Here is a 27618-nt window from a genome sequence, read left to right as displayed (position 1 = left end):
CATAGGTGGTTGTCTCATAGGGGGTTGTCTCATAGGTGGTTGTCTCATAGGGGGTTGTCTCATAGATAATTGTCTCATAGGAGGTTGTCTCATAGGGGGTTGTCTCATAGGGGGTTGTCTCGAAGATAATTGTCTCATAGATTTGTCTCATAGGGGGTTGTCTCATAGGGGGTTGTCTCATAGATTTGTCTCATAGGGGGTTGTCTCATAGGGGGTTGTCTCATAGGGGGTTGTCTCATAGGGGGTTGTCTCATAGATAATTGTCTCATAGATTATTGTCTCATAGATTATTGTCTCATAGATTATTGTCTCATAGATGGTTGTCTCATAGGGGGTTGTCTCATAGATTTGTCTCATGGGGGTTGTCTCATAGATAATTGTCTCATAGATTATTGTCTCATAGATTATTGTCTCATAGGGGGTTGTCTCATAGGGGGTTGTCTCATAGATGGTTGTCTCATAGGGGGTTGTCTCATAGATGGTTGTCTCATAGGGGGTTGTCTCATAGGGGGTTGTATCATAGGGGGTTGTATCATAGGGGGTTGTCTCGTAGGGGGTTGTCTCATAGGGGGTTGTCTCATAGGGGGTTGTCTCGTAGGGGGTTGTCTCATAGGGGGTTGTATCATAGGGGGTTGTCTCATAGGGGGTTGTATCATAGGTGGTCGTCTCATAGGGGGTTGTATCATAGGGGGTTGTCTCGTAGGGGGTTGTCTCATAGGGGGTTGTCTCATAGGGGGTTGTCTCATAGGGGGTTGTCTCATAGATGTCCTGTTTGATGTTGATGTGCTTCTGTTTTCTACTCTGTTCACTCCACCACCACAGCACACTATGCATGACAATGACTGAAACAGTGGCCTGCGTCCCAAACAGCACCCTATTCCCTATTGTAGAGCCCTCTTTTTGATCACATAGTGCACTACGTAGTGAAACAGGGTGTCATTTGGGCCCTGGTCGACGGATACGTTGGATGGTTTTCTGATAGCTGGTTTATTGAGGAAAGTTACCAGCAATGACTGTGATGTGTGGTGGTCCGTACTTAGCTGAATTCACTAACTGTAAGTCAATGAGAGAGTCTGGTAAATGACCGACCGTGTGGTAAAATGACCGACCATGTGGTAAAATGACCGACCGTGTGGTAAATGACCGACCATGTGGTAAATGACCGACCATGTGGTAAATGACTGACCATGTAAACCGACCATGTGGTAAATGACCGATCGTGTGGTAAATGACCGACCGTGTGGTAAATGACCGACCGTGTGGTAAATGACCGACCATGTGGTAAATGACCGACCATGTGGTAAATGACCGACCATGTAAACACATGGACCACATTGGGATGCATCAATCGCTGCGTCATCCTCTTTGTGCTTTAAAATTGTTTTAAATTCTACAAATTAGTTTTACCTTAGAAATCTGTCACGCAATCAATCAATCAATCAATCAATCAATCAATCAATCAATCAATCAATCAATCAATCAATTAACCCTAAAAGTAGTGCACTATGTAGGGGATAGGGTGCCATAGGGCTCTGGTCTAAAGTAGTGCACTATGTAGGGGATAGGGTGCCATAGGGCTCTGGTCTAAAGTAGTGCACTATGTAGGGGATAGGGTGCCATATGGCTCTGGTCTAAAGTAGTGCACTATGTAGGGGATAGGGTGCCATAGGGCTCTGGTCTAAAGTAGTGCACTATGTAGGGGATAGGGTGCCATAGGGCTCTGGTCTAAAGTAGTGCACTATGTAGGGGATAGGGTGCCATAGGGCTCTGGTCTAAAGTAGTACACTATATAGGGAATAGGCTGCCATAGGGCTCTGGTCTAAAGTAGTGCACTATATAGGGAATAGGGTGCCTACGGGCCGTGGTGAAAGACTATGTTGTTGTGTTTTGTAGGAGTCGGAGGGATCGTAAAGGGCGTAGCGACAGCGTCCCAGACTGTCAGAACTGGCAGGACCTGGACTCGCAGAACACCGTTAATAAAATGGAAAACATTGAGACGTCAGTCGAAGTGGTGGACGGAAGGCAGAAGGTTGGTCCTCACTCCCTGCAACAAAACGCTTACAACATTTAACAATACTACAATTACGTTATCTGAATGTTATCTGAATGTTATATGAATGTTATCTGAATGTTTAATCATGACAGCCTTAGAACATTATTATATCATTCTGATCAAGTATATCAGAGAGAGAGAGAGAAGGTTAGATCTCTCTCTCTGAGAACAAATTTCTGAATGTTTTCTGAATGTTATCTGAATGTTGAATCATAACCATGTTATTATATTACTGTAGGCTATAATTTTGATCAAGTTAGTAGGTAGTAGATTTATTTTGGTTGTTTTCCGTTTTAAACTGAATTGTACACCAATTTAGAATCATAGATTGATGATTTAGTAAAGCTTTAGAGTCTCAGAGATAGCCTAGTTGGCAGAATATCTTTCTGTTCTAAGGGAATAACTCTTTATATAAGTGTCCCTAACCCTGAACTGAGGTATTTCTACCTAAGTGTCCTGTGTGACAGAGAGAAGAAGAGAGGGCAAGTGTTCCATTTTCCACATCAGAAATATTTTTTGAACCCACTTCCTGAGCACATTTCCTGAGGGGAATGGGAATAAACACACACACACACACACACACACACACACGCAAACGCAAACACACACACACACACACGCAAACGCAAACACACACACACACGCAAACACACACAGCACACACACAGCACACTTCCTGTTGTGGGTCACACCTGTGAGGTCAGTTCCTGTTTTGAGGGAGTGGCAGCGGAAAGGTTTGAGTCACATCAACATCTACAGAGACCGTGTTCTCATCAACCATCAAAACACATCCACACCAGGACAACCAGGCCAGCCAGGACAACCAGAGCCAGAGTAGCATGGAATCAACCAGGCCAGCCAGGACAACCAGAGCAGCATGGAATCAACCAGGACAGCCAGGACAACCAGAGTAGCATGGAATCAACCAGGCGAGCCAGGACAACCAGAGCCAGAGTAGCATGGAATCAACCAGGCCAGCCAGGACAACAAGAGCCAGAGTAGCATGGAATCAACCAGGCCAGCCAGGACAACCAGAGTAGCATGGAATCAACCAGGCGAGCCAGGACAACCAGAGCCAGAGTAGCATGGAATCAACCAGGCCAGCCAGGACAACAATAGCCAGAGTAGCATGGAATCAACCAGGCCAGCCAGGACAACCAGGACAACCAGAGCAGCATGGAATCAACCAGGCCAGCCAGGACAACCAGAGCCAGAGTAGCATGGAATCAACCAGGCCAGCCAGGACAACAAGAGCCAGAGTAGCATGGAATCAACCAGGCCAGCCAGGACAACAAGAGCCAGAGTAGCATGGAATCAACCAGGCCAGCCAGGACAACAAGAGCAGCATGGAATCAACCAGGCCAGCCAGGACAACCAGAGCCAGAGTAGCATGGAATCAACCAGGCCAGCCAGGACAACCAGAGCCAGAGTAGCATGGAATCAACCAGGCCAGCCAGGACAACCAGAGCCAGAGTAGCATGGAATCAACCAGGCCAGCCAGGACAACCAGAGCCAGAGTAGCATGGAATCAACCAGGCCAGCCAGGACAACCAGGACAACAAGAGCCAGAGTAGCATGGAATCAACCAGGCCAGCCAGGACAACCAGAGCCAGAGTGGCATGGAATCAACCAGGCCAGCCAGGACAACCAGAGCCAGAGTAGCATGGAATCAACCAGGACAGCCAGGACAACAAGAGCCAGAGTAGCATGGAATCAACCAGGTCAGCCAGGACAACCAGAGCCAGAGTAGCATGGAATCAACCAGGCCAGCCAGGACAAAAAGAGCCAGAGTAGCATGGAATCAACCAGGCCAGCCAGGACAACCAGGACAACCAGAGCAGCATGGAATCAACCAGGCCAGCCAGGACAACCAGAGCCAGAGTAGCATGGAATCAACCAGGACAGCCAGGACAACAAGAGCCAGAGTAGCATGGAATCAACCAGGTCAGCCAGGACAACCAGAGCCAGAGTAGCATGGAATCAACCAGGCCAGCCAGGACAACAAGAGCCAGAGTAGCATGGAATCGACCAGGCCAGCCAGGACAACCAGGACAACCAGAGCAGCATGGAATCAACCAGGCCAGCCAGGACAACCAGAGCCAGAGTAGCATGGAATCAACCAGGCCAGCCAGGACAAAAAGAGCCAGAGTAGCATGGAATCAACCAGGTCAGCCAGGACAACCAGAGCCAGAGTAGCATGGAATCAACCAGGCCAGCCAGGACAACAAGAGCCAGAGTAGCATGGAATCAACCAGGCCAGCCAGGACAACCAGGACAACCAGAGCAGCATGGAATCAACCAGGCCAGCCAGGACAACCAGAGCCAGAGTAGCATGGAATCAACCAGGCCAGCCAGGACAACCAGAGCCAGAGTAGCATGGAATCAACCAGGCCAGCCAGGACAACAAGAGCCAGAGTAGCATGGAATCAACCAGGCCAGCCAGGACAACCAGAGCCAGAGTAGCATGGAATCAACCAGGCCAGCCAGGACAACCAGGACAACCAGAGCAGCATGGAATCAACCAGGCCAGCCAGGACAACCAGAGCCAGAGTAGCATGGAATCAACCAGGCCAGCCAGGACAACCAGAGCAGCATGGAATCAACCAGGTCAGCCAGGACAACCAGAGCCAGAGTAGCATGGAATCAACCAGGCCAGCCAGGACAAAAAGAGCCAGAGTAGCATGGAATCAACCAGGACAGCCAGGACAACCAGAGCCAGAGTAGCATGGAATCAACCAGGCCAGCCAGGACAACAAGAGCCAGAGTAGCATGGAATCAACCAGGCCAGCCAGGACAACAAGAGCCAGAGTAGCATGGAATCAACCAGGCCAGCCAGGACAACCAGAGTAGCATGGAATCAACCAGGCCAGCCAGGACAAGCAGAGCCAGATTAGCATGGAATCAACCAGGACAGCCAGGACAAGCAGAGCCAGAGTAGCATGGAATCAATGAGGCCAGCCAGGACAACCAGAGCAGCATGGAATCAACCAGGCCAGCCAGGACAACCAGAGCAGCATGGAATCAACCAGGCCAGCCAGGACAACCAGAGCCAGAGTAGCATGGAATCAACCAGGCCAGCCAGGACAACAAGAGCCAGAGTAGCATGGAATGAACCAGGCCAGCCAGGACAACCAGAGCCAGAGTAGCATGGAATCAATCAGGCCAGCCAGGACAACCAGAGCAGCATGGAATCAACCAGGCCAGCCAGGACAACCAGAGCAGCATGGAATCAACCAGGCCAGCCAGGACAACCAGAGCCAGAGTAGCATGGAATCAACCAGGCCAGCCAGGACAACAAGAGCCAGAGTAGCATGGAATGAACCAGGCCAGCCAGGAGAAGCAGAGCCAGAGTAGCATGGAATCAACCAGGACAGCCAGGACAAGCAGAGCCAGAGTAGCATGGAATCAACCAGGCCAGCCAGGACAACCAGAGCAGCATGGAATCAACCAGGACAGCCAGGACAACCAGAGCAGCATGGAATCAACCAGGACAGCCAGGACAACCAGAGCAGCATGGAATCAACCAGGACAGCCAGGACAACCAGAGCCAGAGTAGCATGGAATCAACCAGGACAACCAGAGCCAGAGTAGCATGGAATCAACCAGGACAGCCAGGACAACCAGAGCCAGAGCAGCATGGAATCAACCAGGCCAGCCAGGACAAGCAGAGCCAGATTAGCATGGAATCAACCAGGACAGCCAGGACAACCAGAGCCAGAGTAGCATGGAATCAACCAGGCCAGCCAGGACAACCAGAGCAGCATAGAATCAACCAGGCCAGCCAGGACAACCAGAGCCAGAGTAGCATGGAATCAACCAGGCCAGCCAGGACAGCCAGGACAACCAGAGCAGCATAGAATCAACCAGGCCAGCCAGGACAAGCAGAGCCAGATTAGCATGGAATCAACCAGGCCAGCCAGGACAACCAGAGCAGCATGGAATCAACCAGGACAGCCAGGACAACCAGAGCAGCATAGAATCAACCAGGCCAGCCAGGACAACCAGAGCAGCATGGAATCAACCAGGACAGCCAGGACAACCAGAGCAGCATAGAATCAACCAGGCCAGCAGAGCCAGAGTAGATACTAGTGGATTGATTGAGTGTGGATTCCAGGTCAGGGTTCAAAGTCCCAGTCAGTTGTCTAGTCTAGTCATAAAAACACATAATAAAACATTTAGAAGCTATCTTCCTTCCCTGTTCAGCACTTTCAATGTAAGAGAAGATTTATTTAGTATGAAAACCATGTTTGTATTGAAACCTGTCTTCCTCTCTAGATAGTCAGCAGGCTGGTGATGCAGAACGTTTGTATATTCATTTGTTTATATTCTCCTCTCTTCTCCTACCCTCACCTCCCCTCCTCTCCTCTCCTCTCCTCTCTTCTCTTCTCTTCTCCTACCCTCACCTCCCCTCCCCTCCCCTCCTCTCCTCTCCTCTCCTCTCTTCTCTTCTCTTCTCCTACCCTCACCTCACCTCACCTCACCTCTCCTCTCCTCTCCTCTCTTCTCCTACCCTCACCTCCTCTCCCCTCTCCTCTCCTCTCCTCCCCTCCTCTCCTCTCCTCTCCTCTCTTCTCTTCTCTTCTCCTACCCTCACCTCCCCTCCCCTCCCCTCCTCTCCTCTCCTCTCTTCTCTTCTCTTCTCCTACCCTCACCTCACCTCACCTCACCTCACCTCACCTCTCCTCTCCTCTCCTCTCTTCTCCTACCCTCACCTCCTCTCCCCTCTCCTCTCCTCTCCTCCTCTCCTCTCCTCCTCTCCTCTCCTCTCTCCTCTCCTCTCCTCTCCTCTCTCCTCCCCTCCTCTCCTCTCCTCTCCCCTCCCCTCTCCTCTCCAGATAGTCAGCAGACTGGTGATCCAGAATGCCAGTGTATCAGTCATGTATAAATGTTCTGCTGACAACAAAGTGGGTAAAGACCAAAGGCTGATATACTTCTATGTGACCAGTGAGTTTTTCAACTTATTTCCTTCTCTTGGTTTAGCATACAAAGTACTGTACAGTAATATGCACTATACTGTATATACATTAATAAGTACTGTACAGTAATATGCACTGTACAGTATATACATTCATAAGTACTGTACAGTAATATGCACTATACTGTATATACATTAATAAGTACTGTACAGTAATATGCACTATACTGTATATACATTCATAAGTACTGTACAGTAATATGCACTATACTGTATATACATTAATAAGTACTGTACAGTAATATGCACTATACTGTATATACATTCATAAGTACTGTACAGTAATATGCAGTATATATGCATTAATAAGTACGTACAGTAATATGCAGTATATATACATTAATAAGTACTATACAGTAATATGCAGAATATATACATTAATAAATAGATCTGCCATTTTGTAATAGTAGTACTAATAATTTGTGTAGTAGTTAAAAAAACTGAACATTTTGAACCATAGAGCCCTCAAAAAAATCTCTCTAACTTTCCTAATACCCTCACTCCCTCCCTTACCCCCACCCTCCCCCTTCCCCCCTTCCCCCCTCCCTCCCTCCCTCCCTCCCTCCCCCCACTCCCTCCCTCCCTTCCCCCCTCCCCCCCACTCCCTCCCTCCCTTCCCCCCTCCCTCCTCCCCCCCTCCCTCCCTTCCACCTCCCCCCTCCCTCCCTCCTCCAGCTATCCCAGAAGGGTTCAGTGTAGAGCTGGGTCCGTCTGAGGAACCTCTGGAGCAGGAGGAAGTGTCGCTAAGCTGCATCGCTGACAACTACACCTACGAACAACTCACCTGGTACAGACTGGACCCACAGGTAACAGCTCACCTGGTACAGACTGGACCCACAGGTAACAACTCACCTGGTACAGACTGGACCCACAGGTAACAGCTCACCTGGTACAGACTGGACCCACAGGTAACAGCTCACCTGGTACAGACTGGACCCACAGGTAACAACTCACCTGGTACAGACTGGACCCACAGGTAACAACTCACCTGGTACAGACTGGACCCACAGGTAACAACTCACCTGGTACAGACTGGACCCACAGGTAACAACTCACCTGGTACAGACTGGACCCACAGGTAACAACTCACCTGGTACAGACTGGACCCACAGGTAACAACTCACCTGGTACAGACTGGACCCACAGGTAACAACTCACCTGGTACAGACTGGACCCACAGGTAAGAGAGAAGGGCACACTGAATAAAGAATACAAGCAAAGCTTTGTTCTTGACACTTGTTGAATTTTGTTAAACAAGTGTGAGATCTGTTTGTGCTGTCTTGACAATTCCATTGTAAACTCGTTGATGGATTTTGGTAAGCCAACACAAAACCGATCTGGGACCCAGGCTAGTAGAACAGGACAGGACGGGACAGGAAGACTGACTGACTGACTCTCTCTCTCTGTCTCTCTCTCTCTCTGTCTCTGTCTCTGTCTCTCTCTGTCTCTCTCTCTCTGTCTCTCTCTGTCTCTCTGTGTCTCTCTGTGTCTCTCTCTCTCTGTCTCTCTCTCTGTCTCTCTCTCTGTCTCTCTCTCTGTCTCTCTCTCGTCTCTATCTCTCCTCTCTCTCTCTCTCTCTCTCTCTCTCTCTCTCTCTCTCTCTCTCTCTCTCTCTCTCTCTCTCTCTCTCTCTCTCTCTCTCTCTCTTTCTCTCTCTGTGTCTCTCTGTGTCTCTCTCTCTCTGTGTCTCTCTGTGTCTCTCTCTCTCTCTGTCTCTCTCTCTGTCTCTCTCTCTGTCTCTCTCTGTCTCTCTCTCTCTCCTCTCCTCCCTCTCCCTCCCAGGCGCTGCAGGATGAGAGTGGTAAACCCCTGGAGCTGGACTGTCGTAGTGTCCATCTGTACGCTGACCGCCTGGATGGACAACTGACCTATCAGGAGCGGTCTAACAGCTGGGTCCTGGAGATGATTGTAGCTAGCATCACGCTACAGGATGAAGGGAACTATGTCTGTGAGGTTCAGAATAGGAGGAGCAGAGAGAAACACTGTCTACGCAAATACATACCGGTTAAAGGTGAGGGGGAGAGAAACACTGTCTACCAAATACATACCGGTTAAAGGTGAGGGGGAGAGAAACACTGTCTACCAAATACATACCGGTTAAAGGTGAGGGGTAGAGAAACACTGTCTACCAAATACATACCGGTTAAAGGTGAGGGGGAGAGAAACACTGTCTACCAAATACATACCGGTTAAAGGTGAGGGGGAGAGACTGTCTACCAAATACATACCGGTTAAAGGTGAGGGGGAGAGACACACTGTCTACCAAATACATACCGGTTAAAGGTGAGGGGAGAGACTGTCTACCAAATACATACCGGTTAAAGGTGAGGGAGAGACTGTCTACCAAATACATACCGGTTAAAGGTGAGGGGGAGAGACACTGTCTACCAAATACATACCAATTAAAGGTGAGGGAGAGACTGTCTACCAAATACATACCGGTTAAAGGTGAGGGGGAGAGACACTGTCTACCAAATACATACCGGTTAAAGGTGAGGGGAGAGACTGTCTACCAAATACATACCGGTTAAAGGTGAGGGGTAGAGAAACACTGTCTACCAAATACATACCGGTTAAAGGTGAGGGGGAGAGACTGTCTTCTACCAAATACATACCGGTTAAAGGTGAGGGGGAGAGAAACACTGTCTACCAAATACATACCGGTTAAAGGTGAGGGGGAGACACTGTCTACCAAATACATACTGGTTAAAGGTGAGGGGGAGAGACACACTGTCTACCAAATACATACCGGTTAAAGGTGAGGGGGAGAAACACTGTCTACCAAATACATACCGGTTAAAGGTGAGGGGGAGAGAGACACTGTCTACCAAATACATACCGGTTAAAGGTGAGGGGGAGAGAAACACTGTCTACCAAATACATACCGGTTAAAGGTGAGGGGTAGAGAAACACTGTCTACCAAATACATACCGGTTAAAGGTGAGGGGGAGAGACACTGTCTACCAAATACATACCGGTTAAAGGTGAGGGGGAGAGACTGTCTACCAAATACATACCGGTTAAAGGTGAGGGGGAGAGACACTGTCTACCAAATACATACCGGTTAAAGGTGAGGGGGAGAGAAACACTGTCTACCAAATACATACCGGTTAAAGGTGAGGGGGAGAGACACTGTCTACCAAATACATACCGGTTAAAGGTGAGGGGGAGAGAAACACTGTCTACCAAATACATACCGGTTAAAGGTGAGGGGGAGAGACACACTGTCTACCAAATACATACCGGTTAAAGGTGAGGGGGAGAGAAACACTGTCTACCAAATACATACCGGTTAAAGGTGAGGGGGAGAGACACACTGTCTACCAAATACATACCGGTTAAAGGTGAGGGGGAGAGAAACACTGTCTACCAAATACATACCGATTAAAGGTGAGGGGGAGAGACACTGTCTACCAAATACATACCGGTTAAAGGTGAGGGGGAGAGACACACTGTCTACCAAATACATACTGGTTAAAGGTGAGGGGGAGAGAAACACTGTCTACCAAATACATACCGGTTAAAGGTGAGGGGGAGAGACTGTCTACCAAATACATACCGGTTAAAGGTGAGGGGGAGAGACACTGTCTACCAAATACATACCGGTTAAAGGTGAGGGGGAGAGACTGTCTACCAAATACATACTGGTTAAAGGTGAGGGGGAGAGAAACACTGTCTACCAAATACATACCGGTTAAAGGTGAGGGAGAGACACTGTCTACCAAATACATACCGGTTAAAGGTGAGGGGGAGAGAAACACTGTCTACCAAATACATACCGGTTAAAGGTGAGGGAGAGACACTGTCTACCAAATACATACCGGTTAAAGGTGAGGGGGAGAGAAACACTGTCTACCAAATACATACCGGTTAAAGGTGAGGGGGAGAGAGACACTGTCTACCAAATACATACCGGTTAAAGGTGAGGGGGAGAGAAACACTGTCTACCAAATACATACCGGTTAAAGGTGAGGGGGAGAGAGACACTGTCTACCAAATACATACCAGTTAAAGGTGAGGGGGAGAGACACATGGAACCCAAAATAGTTCTACCTGGAACCAAACAGGGTTCTTCAAAGGGTTCTCCTATGGGGAGCCAAGAACCCTTATTGGTTCCAGTAACCATACACCAACACACACAGAGGAACATAGACCTCACACACCAACACACACAGAGGAATGTAGACAGTCTATTTAAGTGATAATGCCCTCAAAGCCGGTGTTTGGAGGATATAATGGCTCGGGACGACGGTGCTGTAGGGGTTAAACACACACTAGTCCCCTAGAGGAAGGGGTTAAACACACACTAGTCCCCTAGAGGAAGGGGTTAAACACACACTAGTCCCCTAGAGGAAGGGGTTAAACACACACTAGTCCCCTAGAGGAAGGGGTTAAACACACACTAGTCCCCTAGAGGAAGGGGTTAAACACACACTAGTCCCCTAGAGGAAGGGGTTAAACATACACTAGTCCCCTAGAGGAAGGGGTTAAACACACACTAGTCCCCTAGAGGAAGGGGTTAAACATACACTAGTCCCTAGAGGAAGGGGTTAAACATACACTAGTCCCCTAGAGGAAGGGGTTAAACACACACTAGTCCCCTAGAGGAAGGGGTTAAACACACACTAGTCCCCTAGAGGAAGGGGTTAAACACACACTAGTCCCCTAGAGGAAGGGGTTAAACACACACTAGTCCCCTAGAGGAAGGGGTTAAACACACACTAGTCCCCTCAGAGGAAGGGGTTAAACACACACTAGTCCCCTAGAGGAAGGGGTTAAACACACACTAGTCCCCCTAGAGGAAGGGGTTAAACACACACTAGTCCCCTCAGAGGAAGGGGTTAAACACACACTAGTCCCCTCAGAGGAAGGGGTTAAACACACACTAGTCCCCTAGAGGAAGGGGTTAAACACACACTAGTCCCCTAGAGGAAGGGGTTAAACACACACTAGTCCCCTCAGAGGAAGGGGTTAAACACACACTAGTCCCCTAGAGGAAGGGGTTAAACACACACTAGTCCCCTAGAGGAAGGGGTTAAACACACACTAGTCCCCTAGAGGAAGGGGTTAAACACACACTAGTCCCCTAGAGGAAGGGGTTAAACACACACTAGTCCCCTAGAGGAAGGGGTTAAACACACACTAGTCCCCTAGAGGAAGGGGTTAAACACACACTAGTCCCCTAGAGGAAGGGGTTAAACACACACTAGTCCCTAGAGGAAGGGGTTAAACACACACTAGTCCCCTAGAGGAAGGGGTTAAACACACACTAGTCCCCTAGAGGAAGGGGTTAAACACACACTAGTCCCCTAGAGGAAGGGGTTAAACACACACTAGTCCCCTAGAGGAAGGGGTTAAACACACACTAGTCCCCTAGAGGAAGGGGTTAAACACACACTAGTCCCCTCAGAGGAAGGGGTTAAACACACACTAGTCCCCTAGAGGAAGGGGTTAAACACACACTAGTCCCCTCAGAGGAAGGGGTTAAACACACACTAGTCCCCTAGAGGAAGGGGTTAAACACACACTAGTCCCCTAGAGGAAGGGGTTAAACACACACTAGTCCCCTCAGAGGAAGGGGTTAAACACACACTAGTCCCCTAGAGGAAGGGGTTAAACACACACTAGTCCCCTAGAGGAAGGGGTTAAACACACACTAGTCCCCTAGAGGAAGGGGTTAAACACACACTAGTCCCCTAGAGGAAGGGGTTAAACACACACTAGTCCCCTAGAGGAAGGGGTTAAACACACACTAGTCCCCTAGAGGAAGGGGTTAAACACACACTAGTCCCCTAGAGGAAGGGGTTAAACACACACTAGTCCCCTAGAGGAAGGGGTTAAACACACACTAGTCCCCTAGAGGAAGGGGTTAAACACACACTAGTCCCCTAGAGGAAGGGGTTAAACACACACTAGTCCCCTAGAGGAAGGGGTTAAACACACACTAGTCCCCTAGAGGAAGGGGTTAAACACACACTAGTCCCCTAGAGGAAGGGGTTAAACACACACTAGTCCCCTCAGAGGAAGGGGTTAAACACACACTAGTCCCCTCAGAGGAAGGGGTTAAACACACACTAGTCCCCTAGAGGAAGGGGTTAAACACACACTAGTCCCACTCAGAGGAAGGGGTTAAACACATACACTAGTCCCCCTAGAGGAAGGGGTTAAACACACACTAGTCCCCTAGAGGAAGGGGTTAAACACACACTAGTCCCCTAGAGGAAGGGGTTAAACACACACTAGTCCCCTCAGAGGAAGGGGTTAAACACACACTAGTCCCCTAGAGGAAGGGGTTAAACACACACTAGTCCCCTAGAGGAAGGGGTTAAACACACACTAGTCCCCTAGAGGAAGGGGTTAAACACACACTAGTCCCCTCAGAGGAAGGGGTTAAACACACACTAGTCCCCTAGAGGAAGGGGTTAAACACACACTAGTCCCCTAGAGGAAGGGGTTAAACACACACTAGTCCCCTAGAGGAAGGGTTAAACACACACTAGTCCCCTAGAGGAAGGGGTTAAACACACACTAGTCCCCTAGAGGAAGGGGTTAAACACACACTAGTCCCCTAGAGGAAGGGGTTAAACACACACTAGTCCCCTAGAGGAAGGGGTTAAACACACACTAGTCCCCTAGAGGAAGGGGTTAAACACACACTAGTCCCCTAAGGAAGGGGTTAAACACACACTAGTCCCCTAGAGGAAGGGGTTAAACACACACTAGTCCCCTAGAGGAAGGGGTTAAACACACTACTAGTCCCTAGAGGAAGGGGTTAACACACACTAGTCCCCTAGAGGAAGGGGTTAAAACACACACTAGTCCCCTAGAGGAAGGGGTTAAACACACACTAGTCCCCTAGAGGAAGGGGTTAAACACACACTAGTCCCCTAGAGGAAGGGGTTAAACACACACTAGTCCCCTCAGAGGAAGGGGTTAAACACACACTAGTCCCCTAGAGGAAGGGGTTAAACACACACTAGTCCCCTAGAGGAAGGGGTTAAACACACACTAGTCCCCTAGAGGAAGGGGTTAAACACACACTAGTCCCCTAGAGGAAGGGGTTAAACACACACTAGTCCCCTAGAGGAAGGGGTTAAACACACACTAGTCCCCTAGAGGAAGGGGTTAAACACACACTAGTCCCCTAGAGGAAGGGGTTAAACACACACTAGTCCCCTAGAGGAAGGGGTTAAACACACACTAGTCCCCTCAGAGGAAGGGGTTAAACACACACTAGTCCCCTAGAGGAAGGGGTTAAACACACACTAGTCCCCTAGAGGAAGGGGTTAAACACACACTAGTCCCCTAGAGGAAGGGGTTAAACACACACTAGTCCCCTAGAGGAAGGGGTTAAACACACACTAGTCCCCTAGAGGAAGGGGTTAAACACACACTAGTCCCCTAGAGGAAGGGGTTAAACACACACTAGTCCCCTAGAGGAAGGGGTTAAACACACACTAGTCCCCTAGAGGAAGGGGTTAAACACACACTAGTCCCCTAGAGGAAGGGGTTAAACACACACTAGTCCCCTAGAGGAAGGGGTTAAACACACACTAGTCCCCTAGAGGAAGGGGTTAAACACACACTAGTCCCCTAGAGGAAGGGGTTAAACACACACTAGTCCCCTAGAGGAAGGGGTTAAACACACACTAGTCCCTCAGAGGAAGGGGTTAAACACACACTAGGTCCCCTAGAGGAAGGGGTTAAACACACACTAGTCCCCTAGAGGAAGGGGTTAAACACACACTAGTCCCCTCAGAGGAAGGGGTTAAACACACACTAGTCCCCTCAGAGGAAGGGGTTAAACACACACTAGTCCCCTAGAGGAAGGGGTTAAACACACACTAGTCCCCTAGAGGAAGGGGTTAAACACACACTAGTCCCCTAGAGGAAGGGGTTAAACACACACTAGTCCCCTAGAGGAAGGGGTTAAACACACACTAGTCCCCTAGAGGAAGGGGTTAAACACACACTAGTCCCCTCAGAGGAAGGGGTTAAACACACACTAGTCCCCCTAGAGGAAGGGGTTAAACACACACTAGTCCCCTAGAGGAAGGGGTTAAACACACACTAGTCCCCTAGAGGAAGGGGTTAAACACACACTAGTCCCCTAGAGGAAGGGGTTAAACACACACTAGTCCCCTCAGAGGAAGGGGTTAAACACACACTAGTCCCCTCAGAGGAAGGGGTTAAACACACACTAGTCCCCTAGAGGAAGGGGTTAAACACACACTAGTCCCCTAGAGGAAGGGGTTAAACACACACTAGTCCCCCTAGAGGAAGGGGTTAAACACACACTAGTCCCCTCAGAGGAAGGGGGTTAAACACACACTAGTCCCCTAGAGGAAGGGGTTAAACACACACTAGTCCCCTAGAGGAAGGGGTTAAACACACACTAGTCCCCTAGAGGAAGGGGTTAAACACACACTAGTCCCCTAGAGGAAGGGGTTAAACACACACTAGTCCCCTAGAGGAAGGGGTTAAACACACACTAGTCCCCTAGAGGAAGGGGTTAAACACACACTAGTCCCCTAGAGGAAGGGGTTAAACACACACTAGTCCCCTAGAGGAAGGGTTTAAACATACACTAGTCCCCTCAGAGGAAGGGGTTAAACACACACTAGTCCCCTCAGAGGAAGGGGTTAAACACACACTAGTCCCCTAGAGGAAGGGGTTAAACACACACTAGTCCCCTAGAGGAAGGGGTTAAACACACACTAGTCCCCTCAGAGGAAGGGGTTAAACACACACTAGTCCCCTCAGAGGAAGGGGTTAAACACACACTAGTCCCCTAGAGGAAGGGGTTAAACACACACTAGTCCCCTAGAGGAAGGGGTTAAACACACACTAGTCCCCTAGAGGAAGGGGTTAAACACACACTAGTCCCCTAGAGGAAGGGGTTAAACACACACTAGTCCCCTAGAGGAAGGGGTTAAACACACACTAGTCCCTCAGAGGAAGGGTTAAACACACACTAGTCCCCTAGAGGAAGGGGTTAAACACACACTAGTCCCCTATAGGAAGGGGTTAAACACACACTAGTCCCCTCAGAGGAAGGGGTTAAACACACACTAGTCCCCTAGAGGAAGGGGTTAAACACACACTAGTCCCCTAGAGGAAGGGGGTTAAACACACACTAGTCCCCTCAGAGGAAGGGGTTAAACACACACTAGTCCCCTAGAGGAAGGGGGTTAAACACACACTAGTCCCCTAGAGGAAGGGGTTAAACACACACTAGTCCCCTAGAGGAAGGGGTTAAACACACACTAGTCCCCTAGAGGAAGGGGTTAAACACACACTAGTCCCCTCAGAGGAAGGGGTTAAACACACACTAGTCCCCTAGAGGAAGGGGTTAAACACACACTAGTCCCCTCAGAGGAAGGGGTTAAACACACACTAGTCCCCTAGAGGAAGGGGTTAAACACACACTAGTCCCCTAGAGGAAGGGGTTAAACACACACTAGTCCCCTAGAGGAAGGGGTTAAACACACACTAGTCCCCTCAGAGGAAGGGGTTAAACACACACTAGTCCCCTCAGAGGAAGGGGTTAAACACACACTAGTCCCCTAGAGGAAGGGGTTAAACACACACTAGTCCCCTAGAGGAAGGGGTTAAACACACACTAGTCCCCTAGAGGAAGGGGTTAAACACACACTAGTCCCTAGAGGAAGGGGTTAAACACACACTAGTCCCCTCAGAGGAAGGGGTTAAACACACACTAGTCCCCCTAGAGGAAGGGGTTAAACACACACTAGTCCCCTAGAGGAAGGGGTTAAACACACACTAGTCCCCTAGAGGAAGGGGTTAAACACACACTAGTCCCCTCAGAGGAAGGGGTTAAACACACACTAGTCCCCTCAGAGGAAGGGGTTAAACACACACTAGTCCCCCTAGAGGAAGGGGTTAAACACACACTAGTCCCCTAGAGGAAGGGGTTAAACACACACTAGTCCCCTAGAGGAAGGGGTTAAACACACACTAGTCCCCCTAGAGGAAGGGGTTAAACACACACTAGTCCCCTCAGAGGAAGGGGTTAAACACACACTAGTCCCCTAGAGGAAGGGGTTAAACACACACTAGGCCCCTAGAGGAAGGGGTTAAACACACGCTAGTCCCCGAGAGGAAGGGGTTAGAACAGGAGACGGAGTCCCCTAGAGTGAGAGGGGTGAAACACACACTAGTCCCCTAGAGGAAGGGGTTAAACACACACTAGTCCCCTAGAGGAAGGGGGTAAACACACACTAGTCCCCTAGAGGAAGGGGTTAAACGCGGACTGGTCCCCTGAGGAGGGGAGAGGGGAGGTGAGGAAGGCTACACACATAAGTCCCCCTAGAGGAAGGGGTTAAACACACACTAGTCCCCTAGAGGAAGGGAAGTAGAGGAGGGGTAAACGACGAGTCCCTAGAGGAAGGGGTTAAACCTCGTCTAGAGGAAGGGGTTAAACACACACTAGTCCCTGAGGGAAGGGGACGTAGAGGGGAGGGAGGGGAAAGTCAGAGAGGAGGGGTACACACACTAGTCCCGAGAGGAAGGGGTAAACACTAGTCGGGAGGAGGGTAGGAGAGAGGAAGTAGGGAAGGGGGCACACAAGGCTAGAGGGGTAGGGCGTAGCGGCGCGGGTGAGGAGGAGTAACCCTAGTCCCCTAGAGGAAGGGGTTAAACACACACTGAGTCCCCTAGAGGAAGGGGTTAGGGAGGGGGAGGAAGCTAGGGCGGCGAGGAGGAGGAAGGGGTTAAACACTACGTATTCGCCCTAGAGGAAGGGGTTAAACAGCACTAGCTAGGGCCCTAGAGGAAGAGGGTATAGGGGAACACTAGTGACCTAGAGGAAGGCGGTTAACGTAGGACTAGAGGGGAGGGGTTACGCCTAGAGGAAGGGGTTAAACACGTCAGCGGACGGTTAACGTCCCCCTAGAGGAAGGGGTTAACACACGTAGTCCCCTAGAGGAAGGGGTTAAACACACTAGTCCCTAGAGGAAGGGGTTAAACACACACTAGTCCCCTAGAGGAAGGGGTAGACTAGAGAGACACTAGTCCGCGAGAGGGACAGAGAGGGTTAAACACACACTAGTCCCCTAGAGGAAGGGGTTAAACACACACTAGTCCCCCTCAGAGGAAGGGGTTAAACACACACTAGTCCCCTAGAGGAAGGGGTTAAACACACACTAGTCCCCTAGAGGAAGGGGTTAAACACACACTAGTCCCCTAGAGGAAGGGGTTAAACACACACTAGTCCCCTAGAGGAAGGGGTTAAACACACACTAGTCCCCTAGAGGAAGGGGTTAAACACACACTAGTCCCCTCAGAGGAAGGGGTTAAACACACACTAGTCCCCTAGAGGAAGGGGTTAAACACACACTAGTCCCCTAGAGGAAGGGGTTAAACACACACTAGTCCCCTAGAGGAAGGGGTTAAACACACACTAGTCCCCTAGAGGAAGGGGTTAAACACACACTAGTCCCCTAGAGGAAGGGGTTAAACACACACTAGTCCCCTAGAGGAAGGGGTTAAACACACACTAGTCCCCTAGAGGAAGGGGTTAAACACACACTAGTCCCCTAGAGGAAGGGGTTAAACACACACTAGTCCCCTAGAGGAAGGGGTTAAACACACACTAGTCCCCTAGAGGAAGGGGTTAAACACACACTAGTCCCCTCAGAGGAAGGGGTTAAACACACACTAGTCCCCTAGAGGAAGGGGTTAAACACACACTAGTCCCCTAGAGGAAGGGGTTAAACACACACTAGTCCCCTAGAGGAAGGGGTTAAACACACACTAGTCCCCTCAGAGGAAGGGGTTAAACACACACTAGTCCCCTAGAGGAAGGGGTTAAACACACACTAGTCCCCTAGAGGAAGGGGTTAAACACACACTAGTCCCCTAGAGGAAGGGGTTAAACACACACTAGTCCCCTAGAGGAAGGGGTTAAACACACACTAGTCCCCTCAGAGGAAGGGGTTAAACACACACTAGTCCCCTAGAGGAAGGGGTTAAACACACACTAGTCCCCTAGAGGAAGGGGTTAAACACACACTAGTCCCCTAGAGGAAGGGGTTAAACACACACTAGTCCCCTAGAGGAAGGGGTTAAACACACACTAGTCCCCTAGAGGAAGGGGTTAAACACACACTAGTCCCCTAGAGGAAGGGGTTAAACACACACTAGTCCCCCTAGAGGAAGGGGTTAAACACACACTAGTCCCCTAGAGGAAGGGGTTAAACACACACTAGTCCCCTCAGAGGAAGGGGGTTAAACACACACTAGTCCCCTAGAGGAAGGGGTTAAACACACACTAGTCCCCTAGAGGAAGGGGTTAAACACACACTAGTCCCCCTAGAGGAAGGGGTTAAACACACACTAGTCCCCTAGAGGAAGGGGTTAAACACACACTAGTCCCCTAGAGGAAGGGGTTAAACACACACTAGTCCCCTAGAGGAAGGGGTTAAACACACACTAGTCCCCTAGAGGAAGGGGTTAAACACACACTAGTCCCCTAGAGGAAGGGGTTAAACACACACTAGTCCCCTAGAGGAAGGGGTTAAACACACACTAGTCCCCTAGAGGAAGGGGTTAAGACACCACACTAGTCCCCTAGAGGAAGGGGTTAAACACACACTAGTCCCCTAGAGGAAGGGGTTAAACACACACTAGTCCACTAGAGGAAGGGGTTAAACACACACTAGTCCCCTAGAGGAAGGGGTTAAACACACACTAGTCCCCTCAGAGGAAGGGGTTAAACACACACTAGTCCCCTAGAGGAAGGGGTTAAACACACACTAGTCCCCTAGAGGAAGGGGTTAAACACACACTAGTCCCCTAGAGGAAGGGGTTAAACACACACTAGTCCCCTAGAGGAAGGGGTTAAACACACACTAGTCCCCTCAGAGGAAGGGGTTAAACACACACTAGTCCCCTCAGAGGAAGGGGTTAAACACACACTAGTCCCCTAGAGGAAGGGGTTAAACACACACTAGTCCCCTAGAGGAAGGGGTTAAACACACACTAGTCCCCTAGAGGAAGGGGTTAAACACACACTAGTCCCCTAGAGGAAGGGGTTAAACACACACTAGTCCCCCTAGAGGAAGGGGTTAAACACACACTAGTCCCCTCAGAGGAAGGGGTTAAACACACACTAGTCCCCTAGAGGAAGGGGTTAAACACACACTAGTCCCCTCAGAGGAAGGGGTTAAACACACACTAGTCCCCCTAGAGGAAGGGGTTAAACACACACTAGTCCCCTAGAGGAAGGGGTTAAACACACACTAGTCCCCTAGAGGAAGGGGTTAAACACACACTAGTCCCCTAGAGGAAGGGGTTAAACACACACTAGTCCCCAAGAGGAAGGGGTTAAACACACACTAGTCCCCTAGAGGAAGGGGTTAAACACACACTAGTCCCCTAGAGGAAGGGGTTAAACACACACTAGTCCCCTAGAGGAAGGGGTTAAACACACACTAGTCCCCTAGAGGAAGGGGTTAAACACACACTAGTCCCCTAGAGGAAGGGGTTAAACACACACTAGTCCCCTAGAGGAAGGGGTTAAACACACACTAGTCCCCTAGAGGAAGGGGTTAAACACACACTAGTCCCCTAGAGGAAGGGGTTAAACACACACTAGTCCACTAGAGGAAGGGGTTAAACACACACTAGTCCCCTCAGAGGAAGGGGTTAAACACACACTAGTCCCCTCAGAGGAAGGGGTTAAACACACACTAGTCCCCTAGAGGAAGGGGTTAAACACACACTAGTCCCCTAGAGGAAGGGGTTAAACACACACTAGTCCCCTAGAGGAAGGGGTTAAACACACACTAGTCCCCTAGAGGAAGGGGTTAAACACACACTAGTCCCCTAGAGGAAGGGGTTAAACACACACTAGTCCCCTAGAGGAAGGGGTTAAACACACACTAGTCCCCTAGAGGAAGGGGTTAAACATACACTAGTCCCCTAGAGGAAGGGGTTAAACACACACTAGTCCCCTAGAGGAAGGGGTTAAACACACACTAGTCCCCTCAGAGGAAGGGGTTAAACACACACTAGTCCCCTCAGAGGAAGGGGTTAAACACACACTAGTCCCCTAGAGGAAGGGGTTAAACACACACTAGTCCCCTAGAGGAAGGGGTTAAACACACACTAGTCCCCCTAGAGGAAGGGGTTAAACACACACTAGTCCCCTAGAGGAAGGGGTTAAACACACACTAGTCCCCCTAGAGGAAGGGGTTAAACACACACTAGTCCCCTCAGAGGAAGGGGTTAAACACACACTAGTCCCCTAGAGGAAGGGGTTAAACACACACTAGTCCCCTAGAGGAAGGGGTTAAACACACACTAGTCCCCTAGAGGAAGGGGTTAAACACACACTAGTCCCCTCAGAGGAAGGGGTTAAACACACACTAGTCCCCTAGAGGAAGGGGTTAAACACACACTAGTCCCCTAGAGGAAGGGGTTAAACACACACTAGTCCCCTAGAGGAAGGGGGTTAAACACACACTAGTCCCCTAGAGGAAGGGGTTAAACACACACTAGTCCCCTAGAGGAAGGGGTTAAACACACACTAGTCCCCTAGAGGAAGGGGTTAAACACACACTAGTCCCCTAGAGGAAGGGGTTAAACACACACTAGTCCCCTAGAGGAAGGGGTTAAACACACACTAGTCCCCTAGAGGAAGGGGTTAAACACACACTAGTCCCCTAGAGGAAGGGGTTAAACACACACTAGTCCCCTAGAGGAAGGGGTTAAACACACACTAGTCCACTAGAGGAAGGGGTTAAACACACACTAGTCCCCTCAGAGGAAGGGGTTAAACACACACTAGTCCCCTCAGAGGAAGGGGTTAAACACACACTAGTCCCCTAGAGGAAGGGGTTAAACACACACTAGTCCCCTAGAGGAAGGGGTTAAACACACACTAGTCCCCTAGAGGAAGGGGTTAAACACACACTAGTCCCCTCAGAGGAAGGGGTTAAACACACACTAGTCCCCTAGAGGAAGGGGTTAAACACACACTAGTCCCCTAGAGGAAGGGGTTAAACACACACTAGTCCCCTAGAGGAAGGGGTTAAACACACACTAGTCCCCTCAGAGGAAGGGGGTTAAACACACACTAGTCCCCTAGAGGAAGGGGTTAAACACACACTAGTCCCCTAGAGGAAGGGGTTAAACACACACTAGTCCCCTAGAGGAAGGGGGTTAAACACACACTAGTCCCCTAGAGGGAAGGGGGTTAAACACACACTAGTCCCCTCAGAGGAAGGGGTTAAACACACACTAGTCCCCTAGAGGAAGGGGTTAAACACACACTAGTCCCCTCAGAGGAAGGGGTTAAACACACACTAGTCCCCTAGAGGAAGGGGTTAAACACACACTAGTCCCCTAGAGGAAGGGGTTAAACACACACTAGTCCCCTCAGAGGAAGGGGTTAAACACACACTAGTCCCCTAGAGGAAGGGGTTAAACACACACTAGTCCCCGAGAGGAAGGGGTTAAACACACACTAGTCCCCTAGAGGAAGGGGTTAAACACACACTAGTCCTCTAGAGGAAGGGGTTAAACACACACTAGTCCCCTAGAGGAAGGGGTTAAACACACACTAGTCCCCTCAGAGGAAGGGGTTAAACACACACTAGTCCCCTAGAGGAAGGGGTTAAACACACACTAGTCCCCTCAGAGGAAGGGGTTAAACACACACTAGTCCCCTAGAGGAAGGGGTTAAACACACACTAGTCCCCTAGAGGAAGGGGTTAAACACACACTAGTCCCCTAGAGGAAGGGGTTAAACACACACTAGTCCCCTAGAGGAAGGGGTTAAACACACACTAGTCCCCTAGAGGAAGGGGTTAAACATACACTAGTCCCCTCAGAGGAAGGGGTTAAACACACACTAGTCCCCTAGAGGAAGGGGTTAAACACACACTAGTCCTCTAGAGGAAGGGGTTAAACACACACTAGTCCCCTCAGAGGAAGGGGTTAAACACACACTAGTCCCCTAGAGGAAGGGGTTAAACACACACTAGTCCCCTAGAGGAAGGGGTTAAACACACACTAGTCCCCTAGAGGAAGGGGTTAAACACACACTAGTCCCCTCAGAGGAAGGGGTTAAACACACACTAGTCCCCTAGAGGAAGGGGTTAAACAAACACTAGTCCCCTAGAGGAAGGGGTTAAACACACACTAGTCCCCTAGAGGAAGGGGTTAAACACACACTAGTCCCCTAGAGGAAGGGGTTAAACACACACTAGTCCCCTCAGAGGAAGGGGTTAAACACACACTAGTCCCCTAGAGGAAGGGGTTAAACACACACTAGTCCCCTAGAGGAAGGGGTTAAACACACACTAGTCCCCTAGAGGAAGGGGTTAAACACACACTAGTCCCCTAGAGGAAGGGGTTAAACACACACTAGTCCCCTAGAGGAAGGGGTTAAACACACACACTAGTCCCCTAGAGGAAGGGGTTAAACACACACTAGTCCCCTAGAGGAAGGAGTTAAACACACACTAGTCCCCTCAGAGGAAGGGGTTAAACACACACTAGTCCCCTAGAGGAAGGGGTTAAACACACACTAGTCCCCTAGAGGAAGGGGTTAAACACACACTAGTCCCCTAGAGGAAGGGGTTAAACACACACTAGTCCCCTCAGAGGAAGGGGTTAAACACACACTAGTCCCCTAGAGGAAGGGGTTAAACACACACTAGTCCCCTAGAGGAAGGGGTTAAACACACACTAGTCCCCTAGAGGAAGGGGTTAAACACACACTAGTCCCCTAGAGGAAGGGGTTAAACACACACTAGTCCCCTAGAGGAAGGGGTTAAACACACACTAGTCCCCTAGAGGAAGGGGTTAAACACACACTAGTCCCCTCAGAGGAAGGGGTTAAACACACACTAGTCCCCTAGAGGAAGGGGTTAAACACACACTAGTCCTGGAAATGATTGATTGAAGAAGGATGGAGAAGCTGTCTTCATTAAAGTATGGGGATTCTAGTGGGGGGATATAGGTAGGATGGAGAAGCTGTCTTCATTAAAGTATGGGGATTCTAGTGGGGGGATATAGGTAGGATGGAGAAGCTGTCTTCATTATAGTATGGGGATTCTAGTGGGGGGATATAGGTAGGATGGAGAAGCTGTCTTCATTAAAGTACAGGGATTCTAGTGGGGGGATTTAGGTAGGATGGAGAAGCTGTCTTCATTATAGTATGGGGATTCTAGTGGGGGGATATAGGTAGGATGGAGAAGCTGTCTTCATTAAAGTATGGGGATTCTAGTGGGGGGATATAGGTAGGATGGAGAAGCTGTCTTCATTAAAGTATGGGGATTCTAGTGGGGGATATAGGTAGGATGGAGAAGCTGTCTTCATTATAGTATGGGGATTCTAGTGGGGGGGATATAGGTAGGATGGAGAAGCTGTCTTCATTATAGTATGGGGATTCTAGTGGGGGGATATAGGTAGGATGGAGAAGCTGTCTTCATTAAAGTATGGGCATTCTAGTGGGGGATATAGGTAGGATGGAGAAGCTGTCTTCATTATAGTATGGGGATTCTAGTGGGGGGATATAGGTAGGATGGAGAAGCTGTCTTCATTATAGTATGGGGATTCTAGTGGGGGGATATAGGTAGGATGGAGAAGCTGTCTTCATTATAGTATGGGGATTCTAGTGGGGGGATATAGGTAGGATGGAGAAGCTGTCTTCATTATAGTATGGGGATTCTAGTGGGGGGATATAGGTAGGATGGAGAAGCTGTCTTCATTATAGTATGGGGATTCTAGTGGGGGGATATAGGTAGGATGGAGAAGCTGTCTTCATTATAGTATGGGGATTCTAGTGGGGGGATATAGGTAGGATGGAGAAGCTGTCTTCATTATAGTATGGGGATTCTAGTGGGGGGATATAGGTAGGATGGAGAAGCTGTCTTCATTAAAGTATGGGGATTCTAGTGGGGGGATATAGGTAGGATGGAGAAGATTTTTCTCTGTTGAGATAATTTCATTTTTGAACTTCTTGCCAAATGCAAAATGTTCCTGTTTTGATTAATTTAATAGAGTGAGTTAGGTCTGCTCTATACCAAATTAGCATATCCATTAGCGTACCCCTTGAGTCCCTTCCCTGTTTCACACCTGGTATTTTAATGGATGGGACTACCAGCTCTCTGTAACCTAGAGGACAACCAGTGGGTCCGTCTCCTCTATACCACCCACCTGGTAGTGTGGTGGATGGGACTACCAGCTCTCTGTAACCTAGAGGACAACCAGTGGGTCCATCTCCTCTATACCACCTGGTAGTGTGGTGGATGGGACTACCAGCTCCCTGTAACCTAGAGGACAACCAGTGGGTCCATCTCCTCTATACCACCCACCTGGTAGTGTGGTAGATGGGACTACCAGCTCTCTGTAACCTAGAGGACAACCAGTGGGTCCATCTCCTCTATACCACCTGGTAGTTTGGTGGATGGGACTACCAGCTCTCTGTAACCTAGAGGACAACCAGTGGGTCCATCTCCTCTATACCACCTGGTAGTGTGGTAGATGGGACTACCAGCTCTCTGTAACCTAGAGGACAACCAGTGGGTCCATCTCCTCTATACCACCTGGTAGTGTGGTGGATGGGACTACCAGCTCTCTGTAACCTAGAGGACAACCAGTGGGTCCATCTCCTCTATACCACCCACCTGGTAGTGTGGTGGATGGGACTACCAGCTCTCTGTAACCTAGAGGGCAACCAGTGGGTCCGTCTCCTCTATACCACCTGGTAGTGTGGTGGATGGGACTACCAGCTCTCTGTAACCTAGAGGGCAACCAGGGGGTCCATCTCCTCTATACCACCCACCTGGTAGTGTGGTGGATGGGACTACCAGCTCTCTGTAACCTAGCGGACAACCAGTGGGTCCATCTCCTCTATACCACCTGGTAGTGTGGTGGATGGGACTACCAGCTCTCTGTAACCCAGAGGGCAACCAGTAGGTCCGTCTCCTCTATACCACCCACCTGGTAGTGTGGTGGATGGGGCTACCAGCTCTCTGTAACCTAGAGGACAACCAGTGGGTCCATCTCCTCTATACCACCTGGTAGTTTGGTGGATGGGACTACCAGCTCTCTGTAACCTAGAGGGCAACCAGTGGGTCCATCTCCTCTATACCACCCACCTGGTAGTGTGGTGGATGGGACTACCAGCTCTCTGTAACCTAGAGGACAACCAGTGGGTCCATCTCCTCTATACCACCTGGTAGTGTGGTGGATGGGACTACCAGCTCTCTGTAACCTAGAGGGCAACCAGTGGGTCCATCTCCTCTATACCACCTGGTAGTTTGGTGGATGGGACTACCAGCTCTCTGTAACCTAGAGGGCAACCAGTGGGTCCATCTCCTCTGTACCATGTTTCTTGTAGGATGGCAATATCTGTATTTCTGATATCTTTGATGAAGTCCAGGTTCCTTCTCTTTAGTCCAAAGGCAGATGACCTCAGGCCTTGGATATTCCAGGATGAGATAGTGAAGGTTTTGTGTTCCATAAAGTGTCTAATGTTGTTAGTCGTGTGGTTTGGCCTCAGACCAGTAAGTGTGAGCAGAGCCTGCTGAGCATCTGGTACATGCCATTTGGTTTGGGCTGGTCTCTCTCTCTCTCTCTCTCTCTCTCTCTCTCATATCTCCCCGTCTCTCTCTCTCTCTCTCTGCTCCCAACACACTCTCTCTCTCTCTCTCTCTCTCTCTCTCTCTCTGCCATTGGTGTCACGGCCGTCATAGTGATTGGGACCAAAACGCAGCGGGAATGTGAATGCTCATCTTCTTTAATGAAGGAAAATGTAAACACTTAACAAAACAACAAACAGCGATGAGAAACAGTCCTGTCAGGTGCAACAAACACTAAACAGGAAACAACTACCCACAAATCCCATAGAAAAAACACCCCGACTAAATAGGACCTTCAATTAGAGGCAACGAGGAACAGCTGCCTCCAATTGAAGGTCAAAACACTAAACTAAACATAGAAATAGAAAAAATAGAAAATAGAACATAGAAATACAAAACATAGAACACTACCCCAAAAAAAAACCTGACAACACAAAACAAACACAACCTCCGCCACGTCCTGACCAAACTACCATAACAAATAACCCCTTATACTGGTCAGGACGTGACAATTGGTTTGGGCTAGTGTAAGAGTTGGGGTTGGGCCAGTTTGCCTGCTCACTACCTGGGCGTATGTGTGACTTCCATGTTGAAGCCCTCTTTGTGGGAGTGGGGGGGGGGGGGGCAATGAGGGGCATAGGCCTGATCTGAGGGGGCCTAAATGGGGTGTGGGTATTGATTGATTGGTTGGGGTGTGGATGTGGCTGGTGGTGTTGTGGTCTGGATGTCGGTCCTCTCGGCGTGGGTCGTCTATGTGCAGGTACGGGAGGGGTCCCGCTGGTCTGGGCGTCTATTGACCTGTTGCTACTGTGTGAGGTGTCAGGGCTTCCTGTAGGTCTGGTGGGGGGGGGGGGGGGGTCCCGCAGGTCTGGTGGTGGGGGGGGGGGGGGTCCCGCAGGTCTGGTGGGGGGGGGGGGTCCCGCAGGTCTGGTGGTGGGGGGGGGGGGGTCCCGCAGGTCTGGTGGGGGGGGGGG

General features: G+C 49.8%; 1 protein-coding gene across 1 annotated transcript in view; it reads left to right on the top strand.

The window, feature by feature from the left end:
* LOC106591130 (vascular endothelial growth factor receptor 3) overlaps positions 1-27618 on the top strand; it is a 220335-nt gene that overhangs the window by 143973 nt on the left and 48744 nt on the right. Inside the window, exons 11-14 of the mRNA XM_082974983.1 lie at positions 1894-2029; positions 6889-6997; positions 7704-7834; positions 8811-9039. Coding sequence (XP_082831109.1) covers positions 1894-2029; positions 6889-6997; positions 7704-7834; positions 8811-9039 — 605 coding nt within the window. The remainder of the gene's footprint in view (positions 1-1893; positions 2030-6888; positions 6998-7703; positions 7835-8810; positions 9040-27618) is intronic.

The sequence above is a fragment of the Salmo salar genome, chromosome 05 (assembly GCF_965601325.2).
Source record: "Salmo salar chromosome 05, fSalSal1, whole genome shotgun sequence".
In the NCBI taxonomy this organism is placed as follows: domain Eukaryota; kingdom Metazoa; phylum Chordata; class Actinopteri; order Salmoniformes; family Salmonidae; genus Salmo; species Salmo salar.
This window is presented reverse-complemented; position numbering and strand designations above follow the sequence as displayed.